A 21729-nucleotide genomic window follows, 5' to 3' on the forward strand; every position below is an offset into this window, starting at 1 on the left:
ATCCTAACTTTATACCTGGTACTCGTAATAGCACCAGGGGTCTCTTCTGAGCAGAGCCAAGAGTCACATCTGCATACTGCTGGGTATGACCCAAAAGAAAAAGGAAAGGGAATCCTTGTACACTTTTGGTGAGACTATAAATTGGCTGTGGCTGCTACTGAAAACCATATTGAAGTTTCTCCAAAAAAAAAAAAAAATGGGGCGTGAGGGCTGGATATTAGTACAGTTATCACTATATTATCCAAAAAAAGATTTTTTTTAAAGAACATAGATTTTCCAGCATGACATGACCTCCCAAATTCTGAGGCAAGAGTAGCCCACAAACACCACTATTTATTGCCCAAAAAGTACACACATACCCCCACCCCACCCCATCACCCAAAAAAAAAAAAAAGCACATGGTCCAGTGTATCTCTTAAAAACACATCTGCTTTTGTTTAAAAAAAAAAAAGACATCCTCAGGGCTACAGCCATACATAGTACAGCACCAGGGTAGGGCATTTGATTTGTACCCCGTGTGGTCTCCAAAGCCTCCCAGGAGTAAGCCCTGAGTACCACTGGATGTGGCCCCCCAAACAGAAGGGAGGGTGAGAGGGAAGAAGAAAGGAAGAACTTATTTTCAGACTTTGAGCTACTTTCAGACCTGCTAGATTCCCAGCCATTATCACATGTCTGTCTTCTAACTTTTGTGTAGACTTTTCTATCATTTGTGTGACCAAAGTTTTCTACTAGAAAGAATTTTGTTTGGTTTTTGGTTTGGGGACCATACCTGCAGGTGCTGGGTGTCTGGGAAGACTACCAGCTTGGTGCTCCTAGGTTACTCTTGGCAGTGTTCAGGAGACCATGTGGTAAAAGGAATTGACCTCAGACCTTCTGAATACAAATCTCAGGAGACCATGTGGTACAAGAGATTGAATCCAGGCCTCATATATACAAAATACAAGTTTCAGCGATTTGAGTCATCTCTCCACTCTAAGAAGGAAACTTCTTTTATTGAAACCTTTAGATAAAATTTAAATATATCTGATGGCCGCTTAGTGCCTTTTTCCCAAACTATAATACCCAGAATGAGAGAGCAAGTGAGAGGGAATGTGCCTGCCACAGAGGCTGGGGGTGGAGGGATGGGTGCTTCAACATTGTATGACTAAAACAATCATGAAGGTTTATATAAGTCTGTAACTGTACCTCACAGTGATTCATTAAAATAAAATTTTTTAAAAATTAAATGTATCAGGGCCATTGCAATAGTACAGCAGGGATTGCGTTTGCCTTGCCATGTGGCTGACACAAGTTCAATCCCCAGGATTGCATATGGTCCTCTGTGCCTGGATAGGAGTGATCCCTGAGTGCAGAGGCAGGAGTAAACCCAGAGCATGGCCAGGTGTGACCCACAAAAAAAAAAAAAAACAGCAAAAAATGTTAAATATTAAACTGTTAAATTGAAATTAATTTTAAGATATGTTTGATAAAATCAGTCTTTGTTTTATTGACTAGCTACCTGTGAAATGTGTGGGATGGTTGGTGTGCGAGATGCATTCTATTCTAAAACAAAGCGCTTCTGCAGTGTTTCGTGTTCAAGAAGTTACTCGTCAAACTCCAAGAAGGCAAGCATTTTGGCCAGACTTCAGGTAACGGTACAGAAACCTTCTTATTTATATCCGTTATTTCTGTAACTTTCACCATTTATCAATCACTCGATAATAATTCACTGCACATCTCTTCCTAATCACAAGATAGCTTTTCATACCCCATATTTTTAGGAAATAATATGAGCCTTAATTTGTTCAGTCAATGAAATTAAAACTTTGTAACAGACAAGACATACTATCCTAAATAAACTGAATTCTGTATTGACTTAAAACTTCCCGCAAATATAAGTAAGACCAACACACGTTGATGTATAGAAACCAAAACAAGTTTGCCCTTTTGTCTTAATGAGTTTTCAACATTTGGAGGAAATGATTTACTTATAATTTTCCCATTGTTTTGTTTTGTACTTTTGACTGCAACCCATTTGATACTTTGACCAGATATAATTGGTTAATCCAACTAACCTTTTTGAGAATATTTGTTCTACAAAAAGAAAACTCATCTTTCTTTAAACATCATAACCTGCAAAACATTCAGAGATTTGACTAAGTTGTTGCTATTGTAGCAGATGAGCAATTCATTTAAAGGCATTATATAATTGATTTTTGTAACTTATTTTATGTGGGTGATCACATTTTTCTTATTCTCCTTTAACTTCTTATTGTGATCATTACATAGCACTGAAAGGATTATTTAAATTTCCCCAAATTAAGGAAATACATCACTGAGATGTATTTCTATATTTCAGATAGACAGTTCCCAAAGATCCTGAGCAGTGGTCTGTACCCACATGGATGGCAGTTTGTCACACTGAATTTGACCCATGATCATTTTGTCATTGACCTTTTGATTAGCACTAAAGGTATAAACCTCAGTCACTTGCTCTTTAAACATTAAATTATCTTTTCTTACTATATAAATTGCAATGCTTGGCAACCTGCATGAGTGAATAACCGCTGGTTTTATCTAGTCTAAGAGGAAATCAAGAATCCACCACAGCTATATTTTAACATCTTAAGGGATGTAATTTTTATTAACATATTAATTTGCATATTGCTATTTTAGTCTTTGCCAGCTCTGCTACCTTTATTAGATTACCTACATTGTAGCAGAACTCCAGAAAACATTTCTCATATTAAAATTTGTTGTATGTTCCCTCTGCTTTAATAATTTCCTAAACCCTCAGTGTTTACTTAAGCAGAATGAACAGTATGCACTCAATTTAGTATGGTGGGGGGAAGAAAAAGAATCCTATTTACTTAACTCTTCTCGTTTTAGGGTAAGCCTCCAACAAAGAAAGCAAAAGTTCTTCAGAAACAACCTTTAGTTGCTAAACTAGCCGCATATGCTCAGTATCAAGCTACCTTGCAAAATCAAGCAAAGACTAAAGCAGGTAATCTTGGTGCATATTATAGGGGTGAATTATTTTATATTGTTCTTCTATTCTGTTGTAATTATTGAAAGCTTGTTTTTTATTTACTTACACCTACACTTCTTAAGCCCTGTTAGTACATTATGATGCTAGATCTCTTGATGATTTGATGGTTTTGGTAAATTACTTCAGAAGAAAATAGTTGTCTCTGAATCTGGCATCCCATAGTGTCTCCTGATCCTGCCAGGAGTCAGCCCTGAGCACCAGCAGGTATGGCCCCCAAACCAAATAATATTTTTAAAAAGGTTATAAATTGAGGGGCCGAAGCAATAGTACTGCAGGTAGGGCATTTGCCTTGCATGCTGCCAGCCAGGTTTCATCCCTGACATCCTAAATGGTCCCTCGAGTACCCCCAGGAGTAATTTCTGAGTCCAAAGCCAGTAGTAACCCCTGAGCATCGCCAGGTGTGGCCCAAAACCCAAAATGTTTATGTCATTGAACATTTTTTAATAGTAGGCTTATAAATATAGAAGATTTGAGAATTGTAATTCTAAATTTATTGTTTCAGCAGCAGTCTCTATGGAAGGCTTCAGCTGGGGTAACTACATCAATAGCAATAGCTTTACAGCCGCTCCAGTTACATGCTTTAAACATGTGAGTATTATAAAATTTTTCACTTTGTATTGAAATGCTCTTAGTCATTGTTTAAATATGAAGGTACGGTAATAAGTGAGCATCTTGTCCTGCAAAGGCACTTAATTTATACATTGTAATGGTAATGTGCTGTACTTAATAATGCTAAAAAGGACTGTAGCACTGTCCTCCCGTTGTTCATTGATTTTGCTCGAGCGGGCCCAGTAACGTCTCTGTCATGAGACTTGTTACTGTGTTCGGCATATCGACACGTCACGGGTGGCTTGCCAGGCTTTGCCGTGCTATTTGGAATTAATAAGTATCCATAAAAAATTAGTTTTTGAAATTAATCATTTGAGCAGGCGATAGTACTAGCTTCATCCAGTTTTTGTATTAAATTTAGTAATACGGTCCACTCATTTCAGTAATGCAGTATAGTTAACATAAATTGTGGTTAGGAGTGACCAATATCTGATAGGTTGAATTTATGAATGTGGAACTTGCAAGTAGAAGAAAACAAGTGGACCCGCACGGTTCAAGCCTGTCTGTTGGAGACATCTTATATGTCACCTAAGCTTTGTGATTTGATCTGATAACTTTAAAGAAGGATCTTTCTGTTTTATTTTTGTCTCCAAATATAAAATCACAAAAACCAAACAGGACTATTCGTAGCATTGTATTGTAGACTATTACATGTGATATTGTATAAAACCCTTTCCATGTTCTTTTTAGCAAGTAAATGGTTGAAAATTTTCTGAAGAATTCAGAGTTATGTTTAAAGTATAGTTGGTAATAGGTTTTCCTTTTGATTCTAGTCATTAGTGATTAATTTTCTCTTAAGCAAGTCTAACTTAAAGATTGTATCTGCTATTGTATGTAAGAAAAGAATTAATCCCAGTCGAGCCGGAGCGATAGCACTGCGGGGAAGGTGTTTGCCTTGCATGTGGCTGACCCGGGTTCGATCCCCAGCATCCCATATGGTCCCCCAAGCACTACCAGAAGTGATTCCTGAGCACAGAGCCAGGAGTTACCCCTGAGCATTGCTGGGTGTGGTCCAAAAACTGAAAAAAGAAGGGGGGAAAAAAATAAAGTTGAGCCCAGGAGATAGCTCCACTAGCCAGGGGAGGCTTAATTTGCATAAAAGAGTAGGCTTGGATTCAGTCCATGGTCCCCTAAGTATAGACCTGATTTTGGCCTGATACCACTGCCAGGTGTGGCCCAATAACAAAAAAGAGAATTGGGAAATTAATGAATGAAATTTGATTTAACTCTTAACATTTTGATGATTGTAGCTTTTAGTTAGAGATTACAGCATGTGACCGGAAATACAGCTCAACAATAGGTCACTTGGCCTTGCATATGTGGGGCTCTGGGGCCAGGAAACACAACAGCAAGTAAGGCCTTTCCCTTGCACAGGGCCGACCTGTGTTCTCTCCTAGCACCACATATAGCCCCCCAGAACCACCAAGGGATCTCTGAGCACCAAGCCAGTTGTGGCCCAGAAGACAAAAAAGTACAAAGGGTGTTAATGGAGATAGCTGACGTGCCTGACAAGATGGGCTTTCAGAAGAACTATAAAGCTAATCTATAATTTACTTTTCTTAGGATAGCTACCTTTTTCAACTTCCTCTTGGCATAAGGAAGCTCAGAATTAAGTTTAAGTTCTATGTCACAGTAGCTTTCATTCCAGATACCTGAACATTTGTTTGTCTACTTCTAAACTGCCTTTTCTTTATCTCTATTCTGATAGTTTTTTGTTTTTATATTAAAAACCGTGTCAATTTTTTTGTGTACACATTTTTAAAATAGCTTTTATGATACCAAAATAAATTCTATTTTGTATTCCTAGTTTTTGTATTCCATTAGTTTTGAATAGTAATGCTGTATTAAAGTTTTTTACCCAAAAAAATCTATTGTAATAAAATTTATTTTGTCTTTGCTTCTTCCAAGGTTAAAATGTATTACAGCAGAGAATAGAGCAGATGGCTTTAACTGTATTATTAATAATGTTCCTGTAGAACCACCCTCTTTCTCACTGAGAAGTGAGGCAGACATCTGTCATCCAGTGCCTCTTTATACCACTCATCTTTCTTTATCGTCTTACCAAAATCAGAAATGACTTGTAACTGCTAATTTCTTAGTGCATTTTAGAACAACCTAGTCTTTTCACCTTAACCATCGTCTTCATTTGAAGCCATTTGATTTGGGTCTGATTTCTCATTTGTCCTTGTGTTTTAGCTCTGTGGGGTTTTTCTCTGGGGTCGTTTTCTATTTCTTCAAGAAGGATTAGTGGCTTTGGCTTTAGGAACCTTACTGTCAGGAGCAGCTGGGAGCACGGGATCCTGCCTCGTCCCCTCAGCCTTCTACACTTGATGTGCGTTCCAGACTCTGCATCCGCCTTCTCTCCCAGTGGGGGCACACCTGGGAGCCCTCCCTTGCTTCTTTTTCTGTGGGTTTTTAAAAACATGTTTTTAAAAAGGATTTGATGTGTAACAGGAACCAGATCTGTTCTGGTGGAATCAAGAATTGAGAGTGGGAGCGTTATCAGACCTTGACTCCTTGGCTGCATCTGGGAGAAGAGATGTAGCCCCACCTTTTCTGGAGTAATGTTTTCAGATGAATGCTTTACATTTCCCTGCATTTAAATATGATTGTCATTAGTTCTGAAATCAGAATTTCAGAATTCTTATTTGGTAGTCTGTCCTTAAACTTCCAGAAATGAGTTTTCTATAAAGGATTTTATAGACTCTTTGTTGGTAATTGCTATATTTATGCATAGGTATTTTTTTTTTACTTAACTGCTCAATTACAACAGTGTTTGGTATCTTTTATAATTAACACTAGAAATGAAACATTATCATTATAAGTCACAAATATCATTAGAAATCCCTGCTATTATCATGTATCTGATACAACTTTCAGTTTTCTGGATGGTACTTTTTTAGACCAAGCATCAAAATTAGAGGCCGGAGCGATAGTACAGCAGGTAAGGCCTTGCACACTCAGCGGACCCAAGTTCAATCCCCAGCATCCCATATGGTCCCCCCCACCCCAAGCACCGCCAGGAGTGATTCCTGAGTGCAGAGCCAGGAGTAACCCTTACGCATCTCTGGGTGTGACAAAAAAGCAAAAAAGAGCATCAAAATTGTTCTTTTCCTTTATAAATATAGGACATAATCTAGAATAAGAGGAAGCTGCGCTGATTACTTTTAGTCTGGGAGGCCAGGGGGCATAGTCAGAATTTTGGACCCTAACCCTTGCCCTCTCCTTTCCTGGTTCAGCTCCTAGTATCACAGGATATAGCCCAAACCCCCTCCCCACCAAGCCTACAAAAGGAAAAAGAGCTACTTCAGGGCTGGAGAGATGGCTCAGGAAGGCTAGAACTCGGGCGTTGCCTGCCGGAGTTCCAGATTTCAACCTTGGCACTACGTGGTCTCTTAAGTGCCGCCAGCTGTGACCCAGAAACCTAAATAAGGAAAAACCAAAAAGACTACCAAGAGAACTAGTTCATTTTCTATTGTAAATGAAGAAACCTACTACCATTTTTAGTGACTGAATAATAACTGGGGGCTACTTTTGGCTACTTTCTCGGGTATAGTTGTGGCGATTGAACATTGCACGCCCTCTACCCCTCTGAGCTGTCTCCTTCACCCCTTGAGCTTGTTTTCTAATGTGGTTTTTGATTTAAGGCCATGTGGAAAAATAATTCTCCTTTACTCAATGTGACCACACGGAATTTCTGATAGCAGATGTGAAGATTTGAACACCTTGACGCCGCTGCAAACCTCTAAGGGCTCACTGGATGTGGTTTTATCAATGCAAATTGTTAATTTACAAATTGTAAACTGCTGGTGTCAGCAGATACCTCAAACAAGTCTCATAAACCAGCTCCATTAAATTTAAATTCAATTCTACACTAGGTCCTCACTAGTACATGACTAATAGCTCTAAGTCACAGTTCCCGTGATTCCCTTGTGGGTTTGACAATTTGCTCGAACAGCTCACAAAATTCAAGGGAAGGAAACTGGCTGACTTCAAAGGATAAAAATGAACAGCCCTGGGGCCAGAGCAATAGCACAGCGGGTAGGGTGTTTGCCTTGCATGTGACCGACCTCGGTTCGATCCCTGGCATCCCAAGCACCACCAGGAGTAATCCCTGAGTGCAGAGCCAGAAATAACCCCTGAGCGTCAGTGGGTGTGACCCAAAAAGCAAAAAAAAAAAAAAATGAACAGCCAGGTAAAAACCTATAAAGCAAGGTGTGTGCGAAGAACATGAAGATTCCATATCCCCTCGATACAGGACTCAGTACCTACTCTTATTCACCATCCCAGAAGCTCTCTAAATGCTATACTGGGATTGTGGTAGCAACTTCATCATGATCAGTCCTCAGCTCAAATTCTAACCCTCTCCCTTTCCCAGTGGATAGGGCGGAGAGCTGAAAATTTTAAGCCGTCTAATCAATCTTTCTGGTCGTCCTTTAACCTGAAGCTATATCAGAGTCCACCAAGTCACCTCATCATAGCAGAAGGCATTCCTGTCAGCTTTTGACGAAATTCCAAAAGATCCAGAAGCGCTGCGTTAAGGGTCAGTGAGAAAGAGAACAACGAAACATACCCTCTGTTCATGGATTGAGAGGATCAAAATTGCCAAAATGGTGGTACTCCCCAAAGCACTACACAGATTTAGTGCCTGTCTCCGTAAGGGTAACCATGACATATTTGAAAGAACTTCTCCTGAAATTAATGTGAAACAATACCTCCCCCTCCCGATAACCAGAGCAGTCTTGGTCGGGGGTGGGGGGGGACAGGGGGCAGGAATGGGAGGAATCACTTTCCACAATTTCAGGCTGGTAATAATTAAAACAACGTGGTGCTAGAGTAAGCACGGACAACTCCAATCATGGAATAGAGTTGAAAATCCAGAGATAGATTCCTAAGTATATAGTCAATCTTTGACAAAGGAACAAAAAGTATGAAATAAAGGGCCAGAACAGCAGGAGCCCAGCAGGTAAAGTGCATGCCTTGCACGCAGCTAACCAGGGTTTAGTCCGGTATCCCAGATGGTGCCCTGAGCACAGAGCCAGGAGTAAAAGAGCTACTGAGCACAGCCAGGTGCCTCCCTGCTCCCTGTCCTCCCCCCTCCAAAACAAAAAGTATGAAATGGACCAAGGAAAGCCTCTTCAGCAAGTGATGCTGGGCAAACTGGTTTAGCCACATTTTAAAAAATGAAAAGAACTCAGACCACTTTATAACACCATGTACAAAAATCAAATGGATTAAAGACCTTGATATCCGATCTGAATTCAAGTTACATAGAAGAAAATATAAGCAGACTACTCCATGATACTGAAGCTATGGAGGCATCCTTAAGGATACAGTGTCACGAGCCAGTAAAGTAGAAGCAAAGATAAACAAATGGAACTTCATTAAGTTAAGAAGTTGCTGTAGCTCAAAGTTTACAAAGACCAGAATATAAAGACACCGAGTGGGAGAAATTATTTTCCCATCACTCACCTGATTAAGGGTATGTAAAGCACTGGTAGAACTTTACAAGAAAAAAATTCTAACTCCATCAAAAAATGGGGAGAAGAGATAAAGACTTACTCAAAGTCAAAGACTTCCTCAAAGAAAAAAATATAAATAACCAAAGACATATGGAAAAAATACTGGATCACTAAACATCAGGAAAATGCAAATCAAAAACGAGATGCCAGAATGATAATACAGTGGGTAGGGCATTGCCCTGCACACTGCCGACTGGCTTCAATCCCCATTTTCCCATATGGTTCCCTGAGCCCACCAGGAGTTGTCCCTGACCACAGAGCCAGGAATAAGCACTGAGCGCTGCTGAATTGTGGCCCCCCCAAAAAAAAACTCACAAGGAGATCACACCAGAGAGACTAGCACATCAAAAGCAACACCAACAAACCACCAGTGTTGTGGGGAAGAGGTACCCTCGTTCATTGCTGATGGGAATGTCAACTAGTCCAGCCAGTTTGGAAAACAATGTGGTCATTCCTCCAAGAACTAGGAATTGTGTTTCTGTACAGCCAAGCAGTTTCTACTTTCTTCAAATAAACCCCAAAAACCAAAAAAAAGAAAAGAAAAGCAGAAAAAAATATGCACCCCTATATTTATTGCAGCACTATCCACTGTAGCCAGAACCTGGAAACTGCACAGATATCCAAGAGCAGATGGCAGGATAAAGGAACTGCAGTATGTACACACAGCGGAATACTACTTAGCTGTAAGAGAAGGTGAAGTCAAGCAATTGGCTGTACATGGATGGATCTGGAGGGTGTCCTGCTGAGTGAAGTCACTCAGAGGGAGAGTGACAGACACAGCACGATCTCTTTATGTGCATTATAAAGTGATACAGTAGGGGAATAAAAAATGCCCGATGGCTATAGAAATGAAGAGCCTGAGAACCGGTTGTCAGTGGAAGTTTGGCACTCTGTGTGGTGGGGAGGTGGATAGGTCAGGGAAGGGAGCACTGTGACAGTGGTGCAGGGAAGACGTTGCTGAAAGGAGGTAAAGTGATAATGCGTGTACCCTATTAGCAGTCTTGTGAATCACACTACTTAAGAGGATAGCGGGTGTGGGGATTGGGAAAATTTCCTGCCATTGAGGCAGGGTGACAGGTGGGAGGGAAACTGGGAGAATTGGTGGAGGGAAGTGGACACTGGTGAAGGGATTGGTATTGGAATATTATATGCTGGGAACACAGTCATGAATAACCTAGTAGTTCGTGGTGATCCAGTAAAAAAAATAATGAATCGATAGCACAGTGGGTAGGGCATTTGCCTTGCACACGGCCAACCCGGGTTTGATTCCCAGCATCCCATGTGATCCCAAGCACTACTGGGGGGTAATTCCTGAGTGCAGAGCCAGGAGTGACCCCTGTGCATTGCCATGTGTGACCCAAAAAGCAAAAATAAAATAATAAATGAATAAAGGATCATTGGAGCCAGAAATCATTCAGAAGGTAGGATATTTTCTTCACATGCGGCCATCCCAGCTTTGATCCCTGTCATCTCATGTGGTTCCCCCCGTCCCAGCCCTGCTAAGAGTGATCCCCAAGTGCAGAGTCGAGTAATCCCTGAGCACCAGGGGTTTGACCCAAAATGCCCCCCCCTCAAAAAAAAAACGTGGAGGGGGTTGAGTTTGGAGGTGAGGGTAAGGTAAGGTAAAGGTAAAGGCCCTCCCGTTGTTCATCGATTTTGCTTGAGCGGGCCCAGTAATGTCTCCATTGGAGACTTTGTTGTTACTGTGTCTGGCAATCAAAGACTAAATACTAGGTCCAAAGAAACTTTAGTACTCATCCTTGAGGAAATTGCGAAGCTTTTAAGAGCTGTCTGCTGGGAACCAACAGCAGAGACCAATTCATTGTTTCTGTTTCACAACCCCTAAAAACTATCCACATCTAATTGAATTGGTAAAAACTCCTAAATACACCTATAGTACAGTCTCAGGTGCACTACATACTAAAATCATATATTATTTTCTTCTCAATTTAAGTTTGAACCTAAGGGAACCCTCTTGTTGACCTTTTGTACACAGAACATTTAGCCTTAAAGTACTCTTATTAAGTTCTTTTCATAAAATTAGGCAAATCATTTTTGTAGGAATTAAAGTATGAAACAATATGCTAATATTGGGTATGAGGGCAGTCTGACTGCGCGACCTGTCACCCCTTTGATGGCCAGGGCTGATGCTGCTGGTCTGGCTGGCCAGGCGGGTGTCCCCTCCTTCCCTCACCTCTCCATATTCATCTGTCCCTCTGAAAGCTTTCCCCAGAGAGACGGACCGTTCTTGGGTTGAGGGTAGCCAAGTAGCTGTGCTCCCTGCTACAACCTCCAAAAAAAATGTGCTAATGTCAAATGTATACGCAATATAGAAAAGCTAAAATAATACTTCAGTTACAATTTTATAGACTTTTGGAGGCTAGAGAGAGAGTACAGTGGATAGGTTGCTTCCCTTGCATGTGTCAACCGAGTTTGATTTCCGTCATCCTATAGGGTCCCCAGAGCACTGCCAGAGTGATTCCTGAGCACAGAACCAGGAGTAACCCCTAAGCATCACTGGGTGCGGCCCCAAAATAGAAATTCAAAAATAATTTACAATTAAAATCAATTTATTTGATTTTATAATAAACTATATAGTGTCTCATTGATAATGTCTTTACAAAGACCAGTAATGTCATCACCTGTATTTTCACTATCTTGAAACTAATGAATTGTTTTTTTCCACTGTTCCCCCACACACACAATTTTTTTAAGTCCTTGTTGGGGGTGAGGGTTTGGGGGGGCAGAGATATGTCTCAAGTGGTACAGCAGGTGCCTTGCATATGGGGAACTCTGGATTCCCTTCCCTGCATGGGTATGATTCCACAATTTTGTTAAAAAGCAAGTGAGTTTTCTGGAGAAAGAAATTTTCCTCGTTTTTGTGTCTTACCAGTTCCAGGAAGAGTTGCAGAATTTTTTTTATATTTTTTTAGGGGGTGCAGGGAGTACCAAACTACTTGAAGGAGTAGCACAAATGAGACTTGAGTAAATGTTTTGGTACCAAGTAGAAAAGTAGCAGTTGAGGTGGGAGTGATAGTCCAGCGGGAAGGGCGTTTGCCTTGAATGCAGGCGGACCCAAGTTTGATTCCTGGCATCCCACATGGTTGCCTAAGCACCGCCAGGAGTAATTCCTGAGTGCAGAATCAATAGTAACCCCTGAGCTTTACCAGGTGTGACCCAAAAGGCCAGAGAGGAAGTGGCCTTACTACCACCACAAAGTAGTGGTAGTATCAGTGAGAATTCCCTAGTGAGCAGGGCCGCTAAGAAGGTGGTTATGGGGCGCCTATAGGGTGTTTGTTAGAGATACTTTACCATGCCCATTTCAGGGACCCACCATACTTTGCAAATTGGTCTCCCCAGTTCTTTGCGGAATTTTTATCTGCTTATTTAAGTAGTAAATCTCCAGGCACTCATACAAATGGGAGTTGTGTTTGTCCATGGTCACCTGATGCAGTCCTAGTTGGGATTGACTCGTGCTTTTTTCCAATACAATCATTGCACACTAGGAGCTCATTTCTTTCTAGTTCATGTCCCGTGGTTTTCTCTGGCCCAGTCATGTTTCTTCTTTTTCTACTAGATGCACTTTAGTAATTCTGTGCCTTTCAGTCTGGCCATGAGGTATTTGATAGTGACACTTTGAACATTTGCCTTAGCATTATTGGGAAGATTATTTCTTGGTTACCTAAGTGCAACTTCAGGATTCACCTCTGCCCACTTAAACTCTTTATTAAATTTGAAGCTGTGGGTGTTACTGAAAATTAGAGATTGGCTCTTCTGTGGAAGGAAATCTGTATTTGAGCCCAAAAGCATCATGTGTATAATGTGTTAGCACTTAGAGTCAAAAAACCAGCCATCTGGGCTGTGTTGGACTACCTGAGAATGTTTTTGGAGTGCGGAAGACTTTCCACCCAGTTAGAAGCTCATAGATAGTCAGGCGGAGATTATCATACATTGGTGCTGGGAAGCCCTCAGCATTTGGATCTGGCCGTGTCCTGCAGGACCTGATGACAGCTTACCTTGCAGGGAAGGAGACTCGCTCCCAGATAGCCCTCACGAGTGGCCCTGGAGCAGGAAGTGGTGAAGCAGATCTTCCTGGTTTGGGGAGGAGCCTGAGGTGGACCTCTCGTCCTGAGTCTGGAAGGTAAATTTGTTGTTACCTGTAAATTACGGTTCTGCTAGTTCATGCTATGCCAATCCAGACTTTCAGAGGTATCCCTCCTGCCAGCAAGAGAAGACAGATGACTTGGATGAAGATGGCTGTCAAGCCCTGGGTCATTTAGTCTTCCACATTTAAGAATATTCATTTTAAAGGAAAGGGCAGATCTGTGTATAAAATGATGACTGCAACACATTGAGCACATACTATGCAATGACTGTGGTGCTCTTTTTTTGTTGTTGTTTTTGTTTCTTCACTTTTTCTTTTTTAGAATGAACCATATGGATTGGTTTAAGAGGGCCTAGCAGAACCACAACCTTACAGGCAAGAACAAATGTCACTTTCTGCTACTTTCTCCTATACCAATCCAGACTGTAGGAACTTTAAAACTTATTTCCCCCCTCTAAAGTGAGCATATGGACACTTTGTTTTCTTTAATGAAATGTGGAAAAAAGTTATTTTCTGAAACAAGGGTTTTGTCTTTTTTTTAAGTCACGTTGGCATTGCCATATCTAGTTCATACGGGATTCATCTAGCTGTGTGTCAACCTCCCCTACCACTTGTCGGCATGACCACGCCTTCCTTCAACCCAAATTAAATCCATTTCACAAGATTTGGCAGCCAAAGAAAGAGGGATAGACACCCTACCTTAACTTAATACCTGCAGTTGCTGCATCTCTCTGCTCCCATTGGCTCATCCTCACAGAAATGAATGCCGTCTTTGTGTTAATGTATGTGAGCGTAGTCTGTACCTCTCTTCTTCCCCACCCCCTCCTTTTCTAGTCAGATCTGCTGGCAACAGGGATGGCCCTACAGCCTAGAATGATGTAGGGGGGAGATAGCAGGACCTGAAGAGTCCAGTCTTTCCATTTAAGACAGAAAAAAATAAAACATGTAGCCTTACTGGATAAGTTCTTTTTTGCACAGTGCAGGGAAATAGTCACTTGTACCATTCCATAATCAGAAGTAGATGGCAGGCCAGTCTCCCAGGTTACTGAGGTATAGTCAGTGCTTGCTGTGCATTTTAAGCAATAGTCATAAATTGATCCTTACCTTTGGTTCCAGATTTAGCCTAGTACAGAGTTACTTGCTGTTTCTTCCTCTACAGAAACTCCTTCACCTATTGAGAGAATAGGGGGTTGAGTACTGTTTCAGGCTACACCTCCTGTTGTGTTAGCATCCACCAAGCCATGGGAGGCCTTGCATGGAAGACGGTTGCCCAGTGTTCATAGTGGTTAGTTCATATAGCCCTTATGTGTCTTTGTTCTCCCACCTCTGAGCTTTGTAGCTACTTGGTTACTTCCTGATTTGTTACCAGGTCTTTCATAGCCTCACCTAATCTTTTTCCTTATGATCAAGGTTTGAATTTATATTTAATGAAGAACTGATAATCAAGGGCGGCCAAGACTAGTTTTTCAGCACTTAGTGTCTAAATTTACTTGTTTGATTTAATTAACCACTGCATAAACTCCAAATAATTGCAGATTTTAAAGCTCTAAAGATCATAATGCAAAGTAGAAATTGTGTATGTTAGAATTTGAAAAAAAAATTTTGTAATACTGATTTAACATGTTTTCTGAATTCCTGTCTTTATTATTTGGTATAGAGGCTAGTGATGACCAGTTCTAACATTGAAATTTTTCCCTTGGCTTATTGTAATTCCTGCATGAAAAATTTTGGAATTAATAAATTTATTAACAACTTATCATGATATACATCTCAAAACTCTTCAACTCTATACTAACGATATCCAGTGCTTTTGCCTTGTATCTGTTTTAACAGGCTATGTATTCTTTGAATTTAACTTATATTGAAAATATAGGTGTTTTGTTTCTTCTGTGTTACTCTTGGAAACTATGTAGCTGATGGAAATTATTTTCTCTCTGATATTTGACTAAATCTTTTTAAGTTTAGTGGTTAAGGGTGCTGGAAAGATAGTACAAGGGTCGGGCATTTGGTTTGCACACATTCAACCTGGTTCGATCCCAGTACCCTATATGGTCCCCCTAAGCCCCTCCAGGAGGAGTAATCTCTGAGCACAGGGCCAGGAGTGATCCCAAAGCACCACCTATGTGGCTCAAAAATAAAATATGAAAGTGAATTCATTATCCTTTGTATATTAAAAGTAATGTTTCTTAAGTCATCTTTACCCTGTGGGATCTTTTATCAAGTCTGTGGTTGAGGTTTAAAAATACTGATGCTTATCTTCGATTGGGGTAGACTGTTAAATTTCGAAGTTGACGTGGCTCTACTCCAATATATGTGAGTTCTCGTCATCCTGAGCTTGACCCTCGATATTAACTTTTTCTGAATAAAACTCTGTGAAAGATGAATAACAATTTTTAGAAAACTGAACTAATGGAATGGTGGCTTTAGTTTATTCTTTACGTTATTGATGCTAATCCCTAATATTGAAAGTTAAGTTTAATGCTTTATTTTAACAAGATGATAATTTAATTTTCAAATAACAGGCACCCATGGGGACCTGCTGGGGTGATATCGCTGAGAATGTGAGAGTAGAAGTTCCCAATACAGACTGCAGCCTCCCTACCAAAGTCTTCTGGATTGCTGGGATTGTAAAATTAGCAGGTAAAAAGCATGCATTATAATATATAAGAAAATGGTCAGATTTGTAACTTTTTTATATTTGAGGCATCATATTACTAACTTTTGTAAGCATGTTTATAAATTTTAGGATTATTGCCTATTAAATATGATAGTAAAGGTTGGCACATTTGTTTTATTTTTAGGCCATTCCTGATTGTGCGTGGGGGTCACTCCCGGTGATCCCTAGATGCTCAGGGGGTCATGTGGTGTTGAGAATCAAACCCAGGCTTCCTGTGTGCACAGCATGTGCTTTGCACATTTTGCTCCAACTGATGCTTTTTTTTTTTAATTCGATAGTAAATGTTTTTAGCTTTGCAAGTAATAGTGTCTCTCATGGTTGTTCAGCTCTTCCATTGTGGCCCCAAAGCAGCCACAGCTGCTTTATGTACATAGATAAGCAGGAACATATCCTAGTAAAAAAAAATTTTAGGGGTATTGAAATTTGAATTTCATTGTCACATATGGAAAAGTAATATTCTTCCCTTGAATTTCCCCCCCCAACCATTTGAAAATGTGGAAACTGAAGAAACGAAGGTGGGAGCATTATTGATGCTAGTGATGCTCCAAATAATGCTCAGGAGGCCTAGGGGCCCCAGTACAAGGGTCCCCGGCTGCCAGGAGTTGCCAAGCCAGCTAGGTGGTACCTAGGTTCTTCAGAGCCACACCCGTCAGTGCGGGGAGGGATGGGGGCTTTTGTAGGGGGAAGGTTTGGGGTCACACCCAACATGCTCTATGATTACTCCTAGCTCTGCACTCAGGGATCACTCCTGGCAATACTCAGGGGACTTTGTGGGACACTGGGGATCAAACCACGTCTGCCGAGTGCAAGGAAAGTGCCCTTCCCGCTATACTATCGCTCTGGCCTTCACTGGCCTTTAGAACTGAACCCAGTGATGGTCAGGGGATCAGGTGGTACTGGGAATTGCCGCAGGATAAGCCACATGCAAGGCAAACACTTTAGTCCCTATAGGACTTCTCCAGCCTTAAATTAAAAGTTTTGGTTTGGGGAGGCATTTTGTGCTTGGTGCTTGGGCCTTCCTCCTGACTTTGCTCAGAAATCATTCCTGATGATACTCAGGGGACCATATGCGGTACTGGGGATCAAATCTGACTCGTTCACTTGCAAGACAAGTGCCCTACAAACCATACTGTTTCTCTGGCCATTAAAATTAGTTATCCATATAAGCTTTCTTAAATGTTAACAATCTGTATCATACACTTGTTTCTTCTATGTAGTATGACTTCATATTAGTTTAGTACGTATTATTTTTTAGGGAACTTTACATAATTCATTTTCATTCCTTAAACTTTTTTGTATGTGGGTTTTTGATTTTGTTAGGGGCCCTACTCAGCAATCTGAGGGGAAAGGGACACTCGCAGTGGATTTTTGCTTTTTGGGTTAGAAAAGCCAGTTCTCTGGGGCCAGAGTGATAGTACAGTGCTTAGGGCGCTTGCCTTGCGTGCAGCTGACCCGGGTTCAATCCCCTGGATCCCCAGCAATCACACCTGAGCACTGCAAGGTGTGATTCTCTGAGTGCAGAATCAGGAGTAACCCTGAGCATCACTGGGTGTGGTCAAAAAACAAACAAAAAAGCCAGTTCACAGGATTTATTAAATAAGAGGACCTACAGTGGGTCCCAGCCACCTCTTTGTTATTTCCTTAGCATGCCCTGCCTGTGGTACAGATGTACACTAAGGTTTTCAACTATTACGAGCAACTGTATTGCTCTTGTTTTATTTTGGGGCCCTACCCAGCAGTGTTTAGGAAATATTCAGCCCAGGGGTTGCTCCTGGCAGTGCTAGTGGGGGCAGAGCAGGTGTAACCATGCAGTGCCAGGGATCAAACCCAGACCTCCTGCATACGTATCATGCACTTCCGGCCCCTTAGCTGTAGTATCTCAACAGCTCAGCTTTTCTTTCCTTTTGTTTTCTTACTGTGTGTTGATTTATTTGTTGAATTCAGGTTACAATGCCCTTTTAAGATATGAAGGATTTGAAAATGACTCTGGTCTGGACTTCTGGTGCAATATATGTGGTTCCGATATTCATCCAGTTGGTTGGTGTGCAGCCAGTGGAAAGCCTCTTGTCCCTCCCAGAAGTAAGTGGTTTATTGTAATCTGGAAATATGTTCTGTGGGAATCAGTGAATAGGACAAGAGGGGTACTTGCAGCTGACCCCAACCCCCAGCAACACATTTGATTCCCTGAGTGCTGCTTGATGAGGTCCAACCTCTCTCCCTCACCTCAGTATATGTCTGCCTTAGTGCAATTTCACACTTAGTAACATTAATGTGATACAAACATTACAATATTTGTTAGTTTCAAGTAACTCTTGCAGGTCAGAGATATGGTTCCTCAGTAAAGCACATGTCTTCCATGCATGGGACCTTTCAGAACTGGCACCGTGCACAAAAAAATCTCTCAAGTTACTGCTGGCAAAATGTATTTGTTTTTGAAATTTTGTTGATTTTCTTCAGCACTTTCATAACTCTAGAGGGGAAATTCCTAACAAATTATGAATCATGAATTAAGAATTATGAAATCCTTAACTGAAAATTTATGAAGCAGTTCTACTCTCTACAAAGTAAAACTGTTTATTTCCTTTGTTGTAGCTATTCAGCATAAATATACGAACTGGAAGGCTTTCCTAGTGAAACGACTTACTGGTGCCAAAACACTTCCTCCTGATTTCTCACAAAAGGTAAAGACATGATCTTACAGAGGACCTAAGTGCCAGCTGATAGCTGTGAAAGAGAAAGGGAAAATGTGGATGTGGTCTTAAGAACGCTTTGAATTTAATGAGCTAGAGATCAGGTGGATTCAGTATTTTGAATAGTATAATATAAAGTTTATGTTTTAGGGTTTATTGTCATGAATTTGGAATCGTTTTGTCTTTTTGTTTCAAGGTGTCAGAGAGTATGCAGTATCCCTTCAAACCTTGCATGAGAGTCGAGGTGGTGGACAAGAGGCATTTGTGTCGAACGCGAGTGGCAGTGGTGGAGAGTGTCATTGGAGGACGGTTAAGGCTAGTGTATGAAGAGAGTGAAGATAGAACAGATGACTTCTGGTGCCATATGCATAGCCCATTGATCCATCACATTGGTTGGTCTCGAAGTATAGGTCATCGATTCAAAAGATCTGGTAAGCACCAATCCCAAGAACTATTTGAGTAATTGTTGAGGCTGAAGTCGACTCCTGGTTATTTTTTCTAAACAGAATAGCATAGAAAAATAACTTTCTGTTTGTTTCCTGGGCCGCTTCTTTTAGCTTAATTATGGGAGGCTCACACCAGAACATTAATGTCCTAGCTTTTTTGTGTGTGGGGGCGGGAATCACACCTGGCGATGCTCAGGGGTGACTCCTGGCTCGGTACTCAGGGATCTCTCCTGGCGGTGCTTGGGGGACCATATGGGATGCTGGGGATTGAACCCAGGTTAGCAGAGTACAGGGCAAACGCCTTACCCACTGTACTATTATTCCGGCTCCTGCTTGAACCTTCTGTTCAGTCCCTGGCAACACCTCCTGGAAAATGTATTTTCATTCATATCTGTGTTTATTTTATTTTTTTTTATTAGACTTAACCAGCCAATATCTAAAAGCTCTAAAGGAAGCTCTTTCCTGTGCAATCAAAAGATCAAGATTTTTTAATCAAAAGATCAAGCTTATCTCCTTAACCTTAGTATTAAATACATCAAAACATCTAAAGGTGTAATTTCCTAACTAGGGAATTAACAGCATTCTAATTGAAAGCATTTAATAGCACATGTACTACTCTTAAGAAAGACTAAGAGGGGGCTGGAGAAATAGCACAGCGGGTAGGGCGTTTACCTTGCACACGATCGACCCAGGTTCGATTCCCAGCATCCCATATGATCCCCCAAGCACCGCCAGGAGTGATTACTGAGTGTATGAACCAAGAGTAACTCCTGTGCGTTGCTGGGTGTTACCCCAAAAAGTTAAAAAAAAAAAAAGACTAAGAGTAGTCTTTCTTTCAGGGGCTAGAGCGATACGATAGCACAGAGGATAGGGCATTTGCCTCGCATGTAGCCGACCTAGGTTCGATTTCCAGTCTCCCATATGGTCCTCCAAGCACTGCTAGGAGTAATTCCTGAGTGCAGAATGAGGAGTAACTCCTGTGCATCGCCAGGTGTGACCCAAAAAGAGAAGAAAAGAAAAAAAAACTGTTGGTGCTGGAGCAGTAGCACAGTGGGTAGGGCCTTTTCCTGAGTGCAGAGCCAGGAGTAACCCCTGTGCATCACGGGGTATGACCCAAAAAGCAAAAAAAAGACAATTGAAGAATATTATTCACCATCAGTATAAACGTCATATATGTTTACCATGTTTTACCCTGTAAGTCTAAAACCTTCAAAGAAGCCTGGTTTTTTGGTTTTCTCACAAATGCTGACAGATTAGTATGTAACTTTTCCTTGTAGACATTAGAAAGAAACAGGATGGACATTTTGATACACCACCACATTTATTTGCTAAGTGGTTTTTGGTTTTCTCACAAATGCTGACAGATTAGTGTGTAACTTTTCCTTGTAGATATTACAAAGAAACAGGATGGACATTTTGATACACCACCACATTTATTTGCTAAGGTAAGAAGCTTTTATAAGAACCCTCATTTGTAAATTAGGTTTAAAAGAGGGTTGTGGGTTTCTTCCTAAGATGATGAAAATCACAATTACCTGTGTTCACTTAAAAGAATGAAGATTTGTAATTTGTAGGCATCACAACTATTGATTAACTATTGATTATTATTAGTCTTAAATTCTATTTGCCTCAATTTTCTGTATTCCTAAGGAAAGTTTGAGCTATACTATTAGGTAGGTAGGAAAAAGGATTTGGTATTCTCATCTGGTAAGTCTTTCAAAATTGCTGATATTTTAACTATTAAAATGATAGCTAACATTTGTAACATTTTAGATATACTTTCTTTAGGTAAAAGAAGTAGACCAGAGTGGGGAGTGGTTCAAGGAAGGCATGAAATTGGAAGCTATAGATCCATTAAATCTTTCTACAATATGTGTCGCAACTATTAGAAAGGTAAGAGAAAGAGATTTTTAAATAGAGAAATGCAGTTTGGAAACTAGAAACTTAAGGTAATAAGAGGAAGAGGCTGTTCACAAAGTCATTTTTGACAAAATTGTGTGTGTGTGTGGGTGTGTATGTGTATGTGTATCTAAATTAGCACTGTGGAGTTGGTTACTAGTAACTTTTGAATAATTTGGGGCAGGCCAGACAGCTCAGCAAGGTAGAGCTCATGCGTTTTGCATGCAGGAGTTCCACCATCACATGATCCCCTGGCACTGCCAGGAGGGACCTCGGAACACAGCTGGGAATAAACTCCAAGGATCACCAGATGTGGCCTAAAAGCCTAAACAAACAAAAAAAAAAATTAGCAGGATACCAGTGTTTTTGACATCATTCTGAGTTTTTGTTTTGTTCTCGGTCAGCATGCTTGGTGCTTGGGAATCTCTCCTGGTAGTGCCCGTTGAGTGTGCACGTGTAAAGCCTCTTCGGCCCTTTGTGCTCTGATTTGATCAATGAGGGATGAGACACCACAGTTTGCAATTTTTTCTTTTGATTTTTCACACCCAGCAGTGCTCAGGGATTACTCCTGGCTTACCCTCAGGAATTACTCCTGGCAGTGCTCAGCGGACCATACGGGATTCCAGGGATTGAACCCGGGTCAGCTGCATGGAAATACACACCCTGCACACTCCATGTACTATGGCTCAGGCCCCCAGAGTGTGCATTTTTTTTAACTTCCCAGGTGATTCTCAAATATAGTCATACTTAAAA

At 40.9% G+C, this 21729-nt stretch overlaps 1 protein-coding gene across 3 annotated transcripts in view; it reads left to right on the plus strand.

Moving 5' to 3' along the window:
• The window catches only part of MBTD1 (mbt domain containing 1), a 62964-nt gene that overhangs the window by 22893 nt on the left and 18342 nt on the right, over nucleotides 1-21729 (plus strand). For 2 of the 3 annotated variants that reach the window (XR_008794264.1, XM_056127769.1), the window contains exons 3-11: nucleotides 1495-1634; nucleotides 2869-2983; nucleotides 3531-3616; nucleotides 15787-15904; nucleotides 17886-18020; nucleotides 18534-18622; nucleotides 18828-19062; nucleotides 20467-20522; nucleotides 20866-20970. Coding sequence is in view for 2 of the 3 variants with exons in the window: in XM_056127769.1 (XP_055983744.1) it covers nucleotides 1495-1634; nucleotides 2869-2983; nucleotides 3531-3616; nucleotides 15787-15904; nucleotides 17886-18020; nucleotides 18534-18622; nucleotides 18828-19062; nucleotides 20467-20522; nucleotides 20866-20970 (1079 nt within the window). In the remaining variant the exon portion in view is untranslated. The remainder of the gene's footprint in view (nucleotides 1-1494; nucleotides 1635-2868; nucleotides 2984-3530; nucleotides 3617-15786; nucleotides 15905-17885; nucleotides 18021-18533; nucleotides 18623-18827; nucleotides 19063-20466; nucleotides 20523-20865; nucleotides 20971-21729) is intronic. The other variant, XM_056127770.1, reaches the window with a different exon arrangement.

This window comes from Sorex fumeus, unplaced genomic scaffold (genome assembly GCF_029834395.1).
Source record: "Sorex fumeus unplaced genomic scaffold, SorFum_2.1 ptg000063l, whole genome shotgun sequence".
Classification (NCBI taxonomy): Eukaryota; Metazoa; Chordata; class Mammalia; order Eulipotyphla; family Soricidae; genus Sorex; species Sorex fumeus.